The sequence below is a fragment of the Trifolium pratense genome, linkage group LG4 (genome assembly GCF_020283565.1).
Source record: "Trifolium pratense cultivar HEN17-A07 linkage group LG4, ARS_RC_1.1, whole genome shotgun sequence".
Lineage (NCBI taxonomy): Eukaryota > Viridiplantae > Streptophyta > Magnoliopsida > Fabales > Fabaceae > Trifolium > Trifolium pratense.
Window position 1 is genome coordinate 36,223,066 of NC_060062.1, and position 15,182 is coordinate 36,238,247.

The 15,182-nt window shown below is 30.5% G+C and overlaps 1 protein-coding gene across 1 annotated transcript; it reads right to left on the bottom strand.

Annotated features, from left to right (window-relative positions):
• Nucleotides 1-11,722: 11,722 nt before the first annotated feature.
• Nucleotides 11,723-14,966, bottom strand: LOC123920709 (transcription factor MYB20-like). Its single transcript, XM_045973013.1, has 3 exons — nucleotides 14,663-14,966; nucleotides 14,077-14,206; nucleotides 11,723-12,693 (listed from the first exon to the last, which is right to left on the bottom strand). The coding sequence occupies exons 1-3, from the start codon at nucleotides 14,793-14,795 to the stop codon at nucleotides 11,952-11,954; spliced, it is 1,005 nt and encodes a 334-aa protein (XP_045828969.1). The 5' UTR covers nucleotides 14,796-14,966; the 3' UTR covers nucleotides 11,723-11,951.
• Nucleotides 14,967-15,182: the final 216 nt, after the last annotated feature.

A 15,182-nucleotide genomic window follows, 5' to 3' on the forward strand; every position in this document is an offset into this window, starting at 1 on the left:
TGCTAACTCTCAGATTTTCAGAAGATAGAAATTAAACTCCGGTAATCTAACTTTTATTTTTCTGTCAATTAAAAAAAAAATAAAAATAAAGTTAGCATGCATGCAATTGTTATGAGTAGTTGCATGTTTTAGGACTAGAGCAATATAGCTGTAGGATTGGTGAAATTTTTGGAAATTCTCGTTTTCATGCTTGATATGATGATCTTTGCACCTTAATGCACAACTGCTGAAAAACTTGCAAATTTAGTAGTGGCTTGATAAATCTTTTTAAAATACACAGTCATCAGCTAAGTTATCTGAGTATAGAATATGATAAAGAGGTATGATTAGGACTAATTTTGGGGGAAAGTTAGATTACTTGATTGTAGGATCATGGCTAGATTAAATGATGGGATACTACACAATAAAAAATTAAAAAATAATAAAAATAGAATAAGTTCCTGTGCCCGAAACTGGAGGAACAATAACGAATATGTTGAGTTCCTGTGCCTAAAACTGGAGGAACAAATGCTGTGTAGGGTGCTCTATTCGGAGTAACAAGTTGGACTCATTACAAGTGAGATTCCGTCAGGTGAAAAGGTAGAGTAGCACCTAAAGCATAACTAAAATGAACTTAAGTAGTATTCCTGCATATAAAAATCAAAAAGTCTGTGAGAACAAGAAAAGAATAGCTTCCCCTCAAGCTGAAATCTAAACTCAAACTCTGAGTTGTAGGAAAGAAAATGTAGCTTAGTATCCTGACTGTGTAGTTTTTGAGAAGGATTATGTCATGACTCTGGTTGACTGTAATAGGCAGTACACACACGTTTGATTATCATTGACGGTTGATATACAAGAGTTATGCCAATCTTTGAAATACAATCCATGGTTTGAACTTGAATCTTAGAATGTGTTGATTGCTTATGACGTTGTATCATGCTTTGTTATCTCTTCAAAAAAAAGTTTTACTTGAGTCTTTAAACTTGAGTTTTGCTCAAGAGAGCAAAAGAATAAGGGTGGAGGAATTTGATCAGTGCATTTTGGCACATATTTTATGGCTTTGTACTTTGCCATATTGGAAGTTTTTCTAGCATAATATTAACTTTTTACCATGTTTCTAAACTTTGGGTCATAATTGAGATCTAATATATTTCTTTGATTAATTTTCGGATTTAATTGCATATTGATCCTTCTCACTCTACAGGTCACAACTTGAGCTACGAGTATCAGATTGAGGTGTGCGAATATGCGTTATAAAGCTAAGAGAAATATCTACAACTTTCATGTTGAGGTCAGAAGCCAGTTCGAAGCACAAAGGAGTCATTTATTTACGTTTTTATTCCAGACTTATAATAATAATAATAATAATAATTAATATCGAGTTAAACATTATTTTTCGGCCTGATTCTTTAAGAGCCCAATTTTCATATGTAATATAAATAGCAAAACACAGCCTAGGTCTGATCATTCTGAATTCACGCAAAATAGAAAAGAAAGGCTGCTACATTCTCATGGAGAACTAGCAACCCTAGGTTAATTCATTGGTATACGGAAACATCGTTCATGACTTCTTGAGGTTTAATTTTTAATAGTAATTCAGTTTATTTATTTACTTCCTTCTCTTATCAATTCATGCTCTTTATTTATTTATGAAACTAGAATATAGTGATGCTTAATCTCTGTTTTGAGTTATATATTGTGAGACTTTTCGGATTGATTTGTCGCTTGTATGACTAGTTCGAATTGGAATTGATATAGGCTTTTTTGTGCTTAGCAAAAAGGGTTGGTCGAATTCTGTCATGATACAAACCGTGTTCTAAGTGACGCTTGTTCACTACCCATGGTTAGTTGAACACATTCTTTGCTTAATCGAATGAATTCATATAAAACTGCTTATCGCTTGTATAATCGGTCTTATAAACCAACCAAGGCATGAATATATAAACAATATTTTATGTGAATCGAGGATAGAATCATAAACGAAGTTTTCCTAAAACCAATGGATTGATCGTCTTTTTATCAATTGAATTTCTAATACTCTTTCAATCTAAACAAACCAAAAACCCCATATTTAATTGTGTTATTCATCATTCTTATTTTTACTAATTATCATATCATTTTGTGGACCGAAAGAAACCATAGATTGTTTAGAGGATCAGCAAACTCATTACCTCAGATGTTGAACAAGATTAAAACTTTCTCTTATAGGTGGTTGAAAGCGACGAGTTGTACTTTAGCTTTGAACTGCCATTGTTGGTGGTCTAGTCCTATGCTTTGCTTGTGCCTTATGTAATTTCTTTTGGATATTGTACTTTGACTCTCTTGTATCCTTTATTAGTCTCTCGGTACGCCTTGTACTGGGAAGACTAATTGTTTAGATATATATATATCATTTTTGGCTTGCTAAAAAAAAACGGTAAAGTAAATAAAATCTGACAAATAATTATCCCTACTAAAAATTGAACTCGAGTTTTTTCATGAAAAAAAAACTTTATATTGCGGCGGCAAACAACCAATGTCTTCTTGGAAATTCTCGAATTAAACACTAGTTAATTTTTGCCAACTCATTCAAACACATAGTATAGTATGTTTGATAATTTACTCAAAGCAAGCTTAAATAGCACGTTTAATTGATCACATATAAGATTAAATGGCAACTTGCCAAATAGAAATGTCGGGTTTAACGTGTCTTAATTTTATAGCACATAATTGTGGGAAAACTATTTCTTTTATAGCACAATTTTTTTTTTAGTTTTTATAATATAGATACGAAATTTCCACCTCATGATAATTAGTTTCCATTGAAAAATCTTTGAAATGTTTATTATAAGTTGTAAAAAATAAATACAACATATACACACCTTACATTTTGTCCTTAAAATATATAGTTGAATTAACATTTTGTCCTTATGCTCAATTCACTCTTTAATATATTTAAACATTTTTTGACACAATATATTTAAACTTTTAGAAAAAAAGAAATTATACGTTTTTGAGTCATCCTTGTATTTTATCCTTCAAAAATGCCTCAATAGGTTGAAAATACAAAATAGTAATTAGTGTTTATAAACTAACTTTAACATCGATTTCTAAGCAATTGGATCCTTTTTGTTATAAGGAATGTTAAATTATGTTAACCCATTTCAATGAGTGAAATGTCAAATACCTCATTGAAATTTCAAAATTCGTCAAATATCCTAATGAAATTTGAAATTAAGCAAACACCCATTAAAATTATAAAACGTCAATCAAATTGTTCTCTTTCTCTCTCTCTTCCTCTTTCTCTATCCCCCCTCTCTCCCTCTCTCTATCTCTCATTCTCTCTGTTGTTGTTGTTGTCGTCATTGTTTCAACTGTTCTCCCTCTCTTTTCGTCTCTCTCTATAACTCTCTCCCTCTCCCTCTCTTTTCCCCTATCTCTATCCCGTTTCTCTAACTCTTTCTCTCTCTCGGCTTCTCTCTCTCTCTCCCCCTCTCTCCATTTTTTTTATGCAAACACCCATTAAAATTATAAAACGTCAATCAAATTGTTCTCTTTCTCTCTCTCTAGTTCTTTCTCTCTCTCTCTCTCTCTCTCTCTCTCTCTCTCTATCTCTCTTCCTCTTTCTCTATCCCCCCTCTCTCCCTCTCTCTATCTCTCAATCTCTCTGTTGTTGTTGTTGTCGTCATTGTTTCAACTGTTCTCCCTCTCTTTTCGTCTCTCTCTATAACTCTCTCCCTCTCCCTCTCTTTTCCCCTATCTCTATCCCGTTTCTCTAACTCTTTCTCTCTCTCGGCTTCTCTCTCTCTCTCTCTCTCTCCCCCTCTCTCCATTTTTTTTATGCAAATTAAATTTAAGTTAATTAATCTCCCGATTTTACAAATTTTAGTCAATTACACTCTGGGAGGCTGTGACATGTATCATAATTAATTATCCCCTCATGTGACGTGACATCACGTTGATAGATATCACGTATGCAGTTAATAGTCACGTCGTCAAAATAGACGGAATAAACGAGCAGAGGACAATTTAATTGATGTTTTACAATTTCATGAAAATATTTACCTATTTTTAAATTTCAGGGGCATTGACATTTGAAGCTAATGGTTTGCTAATGGTTTGCTGAAGTCATTAGTATCATTCGACACAGTAACTAATAAGAAAAGAAGTGATTATCATTCAACATAGTTGAAAGAAAAAGAAGTGATTATCAATATATAGTACTGTACTACTTACTACTAATATGTTTTAGAGAAGTCACTCACATTCCAACAAATGTTCTACCTTTATAAAAATGAGAAAAAGAACCACATATAATATACCACGCGCGTTAATCCATCTCCTTTCATATATAACCTTTTATTTTTTTTGAGAGAAAATCTTTGATTCATTTTTGTAATGATTAATTTTGAATCTATTTATGATTTTCATTTATTTATTATCTTATGATTATATGTGTTGGATCTCAAGGAGATCCCGAGAAATATCATTGACTTTTGAACAATTATATGAATAATTTGGACACAACATCTTTTTTTATAGATATTGGTCACGGTTAAACGACAGTAGAAATTTCGTATCAATAACATGATAATAGAAAGAAAAAAAAATTGTGTGAGAGAGATTTATGAATATACTCATGCTATGGTCCAGACTCTTAAAATTTATTTCCTAATTCTTCTTAAAAAGAATATAATGAGACATTTTATAAAATAATTTATTTTCGGTCTAGAGAGTGAGGCAAAGCCTAATCCAACAAGAGAATGAAGAACAATTCACTACGGACTAGAGATGTCCTAGCCCCTAGGGACACATCGAAGCAAGTCCGAAGACGCAATCATGACAATGTGATGAAGATTATTTGATGGTATGTCAACAACTATTTTAGAGAACAATTATATCCAATTAGTCGGGGTTCATAGCTATCCTGAAAACCCCAATGTATATCCTATGAAATTAAGCTAACTCGTGACTCAAGTCCAAAGACACATTCTCAAAACTTGAAAACATCGGATCGGTGGTCCATTACTATTACTAACTTGTTGGTCAGGCTGTTTGCTTGTACATTACTTTGTTGAGTAACTGTCATTCTCAACAACTCAACCGTCTCTAAGCCGCATAATTAGGTTAACCTTAAATAAATATCCTTTTATCATTATTATTATTTATTATATTGTAATATAAGTTTTTTATAGATAGTATAAGCTTTAAGAAAAGAGATAACATTGTTTCATTTTGAAACTTAGACAACGTTGCAAACCATAATAATAACCATATATTCCTTTTAAAAATAAATAAATAAATAATAACCATATAAAAAATAATGCAGAAACAAACAGAACTATATATGAAAAAAGGAACTGAAAACTATATCTGTCAAAAAATAAATAAAATTTCTAAACTATTATACTGATTTTATCTATCAAATAATTATTTAATGACACTTATCACATTTAGAAGAAATATTATTAAGAACATTATCTTAAACAATAATGGCTAAAAGCAACAAATCTGACCTGTGAAAATATGCACTCATTGGAATATTGATTCATTTGAATCATGATGAAAAGCTTGTAGAGAGAAACAATGAGAATAGTGTAGACCTTATAAGATCCTTTTTATCAACATTTTGGAAGCATTAGGAAAAGAACATACTATTTATGGGCCCTAAAATTCCACTAAATCTACCAATGGAATGCATGCGTGTTCTATTCATTTTTGGGAGACCAAAACTACACCGCCCCATCTTATTTGCTCATTTCGGTTAGTGCACTTTTTGTCCCACAAATATTCATCTCATACCCTTATCATATTCAAAAGTAAACTAAAAAATGACCCACCAAATTATTGGAGTACCAAGTTATATCAATCACCTTAGATTGTTTGTTAGTCACCTTATATCTCTGTCAAGGAATTTTACTTTAAAAGAAATACTAACTCATGTTCTAATTAAAATACATGTTAAAAAAGAATATATAAAAATATTATCATGCAAATTAGGTTGTGCTTGTATTGGCAGCAAGCATAACGTAGACGCTTTAGGTAGGTGTGTTGATCATGCACTCTTACATCATATAATACACACTCTTTTTGTGTGCCGGAGAAGGAGTAGGAGCTGGAATCATTAGTTAAGAGATCTGCACACAATAATTTATTAAATGTTTAATAATTATTGCCAATATAAATTTCTTTTTTAAGAATGACAAAATGATAAGTCATTGAAAACTTACATACATACAAAATCGAGAGATCGAAGTTTGAACTCCGATCATAACATCTGATACTGACAATTTTGACGTTACTATCAGTTAAGCTAGGATGTGTGGATAAAACTTCTATTTTTTAACTGTTTAATATGCGCTTTTATGACACAAATTAGTATATCCTATCAGTTAAAATATTTGTCCCTTCAATATCTGTTTCAGCATGCAGCCACCACTTAAATTATTTTATTTATTTATTTAATATCTAATTTGTAACTCAATATATACCCCTTAATTATATTTAGGACTTGCCATTCTAATGGTGTGACTTGGGTGATCCAATGCCAGTGTGTCTCAATCTTAAAATCAACTCTCATTATTTGAGTTTAGTTTGAGTCTAAATTAATTTCATAAAATAAGTTTGTAGAATCTACTAGTATATAAAATCAATCTCAATAATTTTGGTTGCTTGGTATCTCAGTCTCAGGCTTGTTAGCTGAGTTGTATGTCATTTTAAATGGTCTTCACGTAGCAACAATTCATTGATTCAACAATGTTATTATTAAGTCTCTCACTCTACAACAACTAGTGGCTTAGTTGTTCAAGTGAAATGAATGCCTCTTATGCTTTTCTCATAATTTATTTTAGCAAAGTCATAATATTTTTTAACAATTTCAAAATTTAGCAAAGTCATAATTTTTACCTTTGAGAAGATCATAATAAATATTTGTAACAAAAAATACAGATAATAAATATGCAAATGAAATAAACAAGACATGCATGTGCAACCTCAAATATGATTTTTTGACAAATTGTTAGTATATTACCTCGTTATATTAGTTTTTCTCAGTCGAATATCTTTTCAAAAACTGCATAGTTTTTTTAGTTTAATCATATACTGTACTATTTGTTAAAGCGAATGTTTTAGACGTTATCCATCCTCGGGTTTAATGTGTTTTCTTTATTGTTTGTTTTTATATTTTTTTATTTAAAAACATTTTTAAAAATTTAAAAAAATCCTATATACAAACACTATTCAATCCACTTCACACTCAATATCAATTAATGGGGTTTCAGTCCCATATCTGCTTTGTTCTGTGGATGATACTAAATCAGTGGATTGTCCTTTTTACATGTAGATTATGTATTTTATACATGCAACACTTTATGTCCCTATGTTAGGCACCACCTGTGGCTGTGTATTTGTTGCTAACTTTTCTTCTCTTACATTACACTTAGTACCTATGCCCCTTTATCTATGTTATCTTTTATATGTATGATCTTTCTCTTTTATATTAAAAATATATTTCTTGGTACATATTTTTTTAGAATCGTTCACTTCTCAATTGGATTAATAATAGCACAAAACATAAAAAATCACTTAAAAGTAATCATATTCAATGGAAGAGTTAATTAATGGCCACTTCTAACATGAAAGAGTGAGAAAAGTGGTGCATGGTGCACCACTTGTCAATATCTCGATAACGAAAATATATTTTATAAAATCTATCGTTGGATTGAAACTTTATATCATATAGATAATTCATATAAATTTTTAGAAAAATTGAACATCATTTGATGTGTTATTGAGACCGACCAAAATTAACGGTATTCAGTAAAAATTCATAAACCGTTAATCTTGATGAGTCTCAGTAAAAATTCGTTATCGAGATATTGACAAGTAGTGCACCATGCACCAATTGTCCAGTTGTTCCACTCTTTTATTTTAGCGAAAGCCGTTAATTAATTACTCTGCTCATGATATAAGATTTAATTAGTTTGTAGCTATCAAGTCATAATAGTGGGTCTCATGAACATTTAATCTTAATCTTTCTTAACCACTGCATCAGGTGCACTGTTTAACATTGGCCATATTTTCAATACAACGAGGAATCGACTCGAAAACAGTGCGACTAACTAAAGAATCTTCCTCGTTGTATTAAAATCTATTTGAATAATGAAATGAATTAAGTTTGTTATAGAAAAAAGTAAAAGAAACATTGGCCATATTTTTATAAAGTAACAATTATTTTAAGACAAAAAAATTGTAAATGTGACATTTTTTATGAAACGGATAGAGTATAGAGAAGTTTAAGACAAACCTAAGTTATTATTTTTGAAATTAAAGACCTGTTTGTTTAAGCTTTAAGAAAAGTGATTTTCTTTAAAATAAATCTAGGGATTTTGAAGAAAATTTAAAGGTATTTTTTGTTTGTTTACAATCATAAAAATCTATTTTCTTAGAAAATGGTTTAAAACAAAAAAAAAAAATTTGAAGAAAGCTATTGAGAATAGCTTTTCATTTTGAAGAGAAAAAAAATAATTTTTTTACTAAAATAATTTTCGAAAAAATCTAAAACAAACACATGTAAAAATAGATTTTTTTTTTTGGAAAATCTGAAACAAACATGGCCTAAATCCCGTTTGTCTAGACCAAATTTTTTTTGTCTCTGATTTCAATATTTTAAGAAATGAAGGGAGACTTGGTCTAATCCTTCATATTATAGTATCTGTTCTTTCTGTTGTCTCTGTGTTCATAGTCAATGGTTATAGTTTGTTGTGGGATTTTTTATTTGTAACTTTTTTGGTAGAGTCTTTGTAATTTGGTAAGGGGGGAGTAATTTTTATATTTTCACCACAAATATCCGGTCCATTGAACCGCCTAATCTGATTTGGGGGTAAATTCTGATATTAAGTGTTTTCAACTCTATCTCGATTGCAGTTACGGAGGATCGAACCGTGATCTTTTCTATCAAGTTTAGTGTCAATCACTACTGATCCAACTAACTATTTGTCGGTGAGGCGGAGTTGGTAACTTAGTATTAATTGATGTATCTTTCGGAATTAGTGTGTACAATATTATGGTTTCTAATCTTGATGATATTATATCTTTATTTCAATGATGTAAATGTTTTATGGTCTTAATTAAGTCCTAATTTATGTGTGTATATATAAGTGCCCTTGACTTTTGTTGCATTTTATTCTATCTTTTGCATTGTTTTCTTTATTTTGGTTGTTGATTTGTTAAATTTCTATAGGCATCTATCGATTAGGTACTCGACTGAAATAAGTATCTTTCACATTTATTTATAAAGACAATATATCAACAATAGATGCATGAGAGTCTCACTAAAATGGGTCATATATTATCAATTTAGTAGGACTTCTGTGTATTTTACTCAATCATAAAGAGAGTGATTGACGGTTAATTTTAAAAAATATTGCTAGCACGTACTTCATTTGATCATTTGAAAAGCTAATGTTATCGACCGAATATGATTTTGGATTAGCTTATTTTTGAGCTTATGCAAACAGTTTATGTAATTTTTATGTATTATTATAAGTTTGTCAAGGTAATTTATGATAAAATAGCTCATAAAAATACAATTTTCTCTAGTGTGAACTCATAAAATAGCATAAAACCTAATTTATCTTGCATAAATTATTTGCATAAGTTAAAAAATAAGCTAATTCAAACGGGCATCAAACTAACTTTAGTATCTCTACTAAATATTGGACCGAGAAGTGGATTAGAGGATCAAATTGGTTAGGCCAAATAAGTTCAAAAGTAGCAAAGCCCAACCAAAATGATCTAGGAAGGCGAAACGCCGAGCCTACATGACGTGGCGGGACAGAATGATGTGGCGCCAAATATCTCTGTCGCGCCCAAAATATCTTCATCTTTCAGAAGGTTAATTACCTAACTTCGCGGGGAAGAAATCATCATCTTCTACCTCCTCCATGGCTTGGGGACGAAGGAAAGAATAATCACTCCTATCCTTGCGCTAGTTCGCCGGAGAAGACGGTGGAGGCCGAGACTCCAGGAGATCAATCTTGGGGAACAAGGAAATTGTAAACTATAAATAGCTCTGTACTTTCATCGTAAAGTTCATGTAATTTTTATTCAGTCTATACTTGACAAGTTCATGTAATATCATTCATATATTATCAATAATATAACCCCTTTGAGTGTTCACCAGAACAAATATAATGTTAATGTTCATGATAAATCATTACCTTCACTCAAATGAAAGCATTTTTTTAGGCTTAAATATCACATTGGTCCCTGTATGTACGTGCTTTTTTGGTTTTAGTCCATGTATCATATTTTTTTTTTGTTTTAGTCCCTGTATGTGTAAATCTTGTTAATTTTCGTCCCTCCCATTTGCATTTGTAGCTAATTGGTAGCTAATTAGCTACCAGTTAGCTACAAATGCAATCATTTTTTAACGGGAGGGACGAAAATCAACAAGATTTACACATACAGGGACTAAAACAAAAAAAAATATAACACAGGGAGTAAAACCAAAAAAGCGCATATATATATAGGGACCAATGTGATAGATAAGCCTTTTTTTATTAATAAGGGAGAGGGGGTTAAAGCCCTACAAGCGGTTTTTGAAGAGATTGGAATATAGTTTATGTGCGGTGTATGATGGACCACTTTCATAAGTGATTCACCGTAGACTAATAATTAAAATTATTAGAAATTCTGACGACTGTCAATAATATTTTATAAAAGTAAAAATTAAAATTACAACTTCCTCTGTCTTTGCAGCTAAAACAATATGAAATATGATTTGTGTCATTTTAATATAAATTACATCTTTATTTTATGTTGTTTTAATCAAAATCGTATCAATTAAATCATTATTTTAATCGTAATAATTAGGATGACCATTAACTTATACTTTCAAACAATAATGTATGTCGTCGTTGGAATTTTTTTTTTTCAAGTATTGGTCTACGATGGATCACTTATATAAAAGTTCTATATTAGAATTTTTCATAGTTTTTGAGGATTACAAGATAGTTACCTCAATAGCTTTTGGGAATAGATAGTTATCTCAATACTAGTAGCATAGAAATTGAAAGTGTTAAATGAAATTGGATCTTATCTCACAAAATTACTCAAAAGGTGAGAGGCTACTCACATATTTATGCATTTAATAGTTCGGGAATCAAAGTAATGTGGAGATCCAAACAAACTCCAACAACACAATTATATATTCAACACCCACTCTCACGTCTAATGTGGGCTTGGTTCAATTACCCACATTGCAGTCCTTAACCTGACTCTAATACCATATTAAATGGACTTGGATGGTTGAAGTCGTTTGGAATCCTACATTGTTCATGTTCTCGGGCTGTTAAATGTATAAATGTGTTTGGACACCCTCACCTTTCGAGTTAGCTTTTGAGGATGATATCGAAGCTAATTTAAAATGGTATTAAAGCTGGGTTAAGTATTGCAATGTGAGAATTGGACAGAGGCCCACGCCAGGCGTGAGGATGAGTGTTGAAGTTGTTTTGGAGTATCACATTGCTCAGATTCCTGAACTGTTGAGTGTATAACCCTCACCCTTCGAGCTAATTTTTGGGGATGAGATCCAACTCCATTTAACAGAAAACACATTTAATTGTTAAAAAAGATAAAAGAAATAAAATCGTTTTCAAGTTCCCATTATTAGCTAAAGTCACCATCACACTTGATTTAATATCAAGCAACAAGTTCAATAGTAGATTCATCTCTTCAAGCTACCAACTCAACTCATATCAACTAAATTTGAAAGTGACTTTCAAAAGTTGGCAATAAACATTTCCATCATCTTGTACAATTTTTCTTTTTATTATATGACAAGCTAAAATCAAGTGAAAAATAATGCTAAACATTTTTGTATTCTTCCTAACCGATGATTCATGATTCATCGTTAAAAACTTATAAGCAAATATTTTTTTCGTGTTAAAAAAAAAAAAAAACTTAGAAGCAAATTACAAAGAAAATTCAAATCAAAACAAATCATATGCCCAAGATTCTGAATCCGTGACCATTCTTGAGTTGTTGCTAAGAGGAGCATGAGCATCAAATTCTTGATTTCTTTTACCATTATTAACACCATAATCATCATCATTAATTAGCAAATTCAAGCTACTAATAAAGTCATCATCCCAAAATGCCATATTGTTGGCATTGTCCTCTTCCTTGTTATTATTATTAGTCCATTCAAAATCAAGGAGATCATGAAGATCTTCAAGGAAATTAGTTGAATTTGATGAAGATGATGAAGAAGTGGATGAAGAGGTATTAGACACTATAATCTCATTAGGCTCTATCATTGGAACTTCATCAATACAAAATCCATCCATTAGCTCCATTGTGTCAAATGAGGGTATTATTGTAATATCATCTTTTTCTTTGACTTCAATGATGGTTGATGACTCAATTGAAGTCTCTTGCTTCTCAATGTCCTCAATTTTAGATTCAAATTTGGTATCATTAATGTTAATTGTCAAAGGTTGTTGTTGGTTTTGTTGTTCTTTTTGTATTGGTTGTAGCTGTTGTTCTTCTATTGGTTGATTTTGGGTTTGATTATTAGTTGCATTAGTGGGTACTAGTGGTTTGTGACTTAGTGGTTTGTGACTTAGAGGATCAATTCCCATTTTCTTGAGCTTTTTCTTTATGTGAGTATTCCAATGATTTTTTATTTCATTATCCGTTCTTCCTGGTAGATGAGAAGCAATTTTAGACCATCTGTAAACAATAAAAATATTAATTAGTAAAAATAATAGTGATTTAAATGAAAACATTCAAAAGAACCTTAAAAGATTGTTGGTTCAAGTTTTGTGAATAGAACAATGAACAATTAGACAATGTTTTAGAAATCGAATTTACTAGGCCTTCACGTCATGATTCAACTCCTTTAAACCGTTTAAGCCAAATAGAAATCGTGGATAAGTTGTCTAAATAATTGAAACTATGGACAATATCGGGATCAAGATGTTTTAGTGTTCAACTGCAGGGTAAATAAAGTTGGCCAAAAATTATTTCTATAAGAAATCGAACTTCAACTTTTTTGAACAATATATTTTAAAGGAAACTCATTATTCAATTTAGTTTTTATAATATTATTGTGATTAAAAGAACTTTATGATTTAAATAGATATAGAAATCATCCACATAACTTTATTTGAATTATGAGAGTTATTCTAAAATATTAGAAAAAAGAAAGAAACAAAGATTTCATCATACTATTACTATATAAGGTCCATGCGTAATTCTTGCATCACTTCAAAGGAAGAATGACTTTATCGGCACTGAAAAGCTCCATCATCCAATGTCACGCAAGTTAAGAAAAAAAGTTATTTTTCTTGATAAACTAGGAAACAAAATAAAAAGAAAAAATTATTGTCCACAACTTTATTTTAAGGATAAAAAAGAAAAATAATGCACCAAACAATGAATTGGTTCAAGTCGTAAGAATTTTGGTCTTCTTAAGCATAATATTCGATTCCTGACTCATGCGTATGAAAAAAAATTGGTTGGGAGGGAAAAACTCACCTTGTGTGCCCACGGGTTCCCTGACGGAGATTAGTCATCGTCAACGACAATGAAAACTTCGTACCAAAATAATGGTAACAAAGAAAAATAAAAAACACGCACTCCTCCTCTCTTTTTTTATTATTAGCCTTCTAAATTTTTAGGGGAATGAGACTCGATAATTCAGAATTTTATTTTGAGATAAATATTATGTAAAATAAAACTACACTACACTATACTTTTGATTGAAGTTAAAGTTGACTGAAAATGAAAGTATTATTAGAAAAATAAAATTAAATAGAGGACAAATTTGTCTAAATATTTTATACGTGTCTTCTCTAGGGACCACATTTTTTTTATACCTTAAAATTCTAAAATATACTCCTACTAAACAATTTACAACTTGAAGGGCATGATTTATAAAACTAAAAAAATCAAGTTAAGTTAGTGCCTTTGTTGTCATTTAAGTCATTTGTAATCTAGTTTATTATTTTAAAAAGAACAATGTAGCAATTATTTAATTTAATTAATCATTAGTAAGAAAGGAAAAATAAACATGTAGTAAAGTTAAAAAAAAGGTTGGTGAGTAGAAAGAACCTGTTTCCAAGTTGAGCATGAAGATCAATCACCATTTTTTCTTCATATTCTGATAAAAGTCCTCTCTTTAAATCTGGCCTCAAGTAATTTGTCCATCTAAGTCTACAACTTTTTCCACACCTTAATAGCCCTGCATGATGATTAGTCACAATTCATGAATTTTGTTAAATTTAAATTCATTAAAGATAAAGTTGAACATAATGATACATCACTCCACTCATGTCTATGCAGCCATATAGGAAGAAAAACCAAAATGTAATTTTATTTTTGAACCATTTTACAAATATTCATAACCAAAGCATAATATTTCAGCTTCATTCATTAAGATTAATAATTTTTTTTTTAGGATATGAATTATATTAAGGATTAAAATTAAATCAGAATTTTGAGTCACTGCAAACATTACATTAACCACATTCGACCGCGATTATATGTAATCCATTACGATAAATTAAAATATCTCTTAATTTGAGTGTGTGAGTGTTGTATATGGTGAATTTTTTAATTTGATTTTTACTAATAAAAAAGATGATTGTTAAAGAAAATATTTGATCTAAGAAAAAGCAATAGGGCAATAGAAGGAGACCTGCCAATTTAGGGACAGCTCTCCAGCAACATTGACCATTAGTAAGGATGAAATTGATGAGCCTCTTGTCTTCCTCTGCAGTCCATGGACCTTTTTTCAACCCTACTTTATCACAACAAGGTTGTCTTCCCATTTTTCTTTTTTATCAAAACAAAAATGACACAAAGCCTAGTTGTGAATTGAGTTTAGAAAAAATGTAGAGAATTTGAGGAAAAAAATTGAGAGTCTAAGGAAGTTGAGAGCCTCTTGAGAATATACACATAATATTAATAGCTTAGGATAGAGCACCATTACCTACTTATATATAGAAAATTCATCAAACCTCTTCTAAACTCTAAAGTAGACTATGACCCATAAACCCACTATCTCAATTTATTTTATTTTATTTTATTCAATTATATTATTACTTTAACCTGTTCACACTATGTTTTATATGTATTTTGTTTTAGTTCAATTTATCTACTTTTGTAAATTTTGTGGTCTTTTAATTATGGATTTATGGTTTACCAAAGGACTCGTG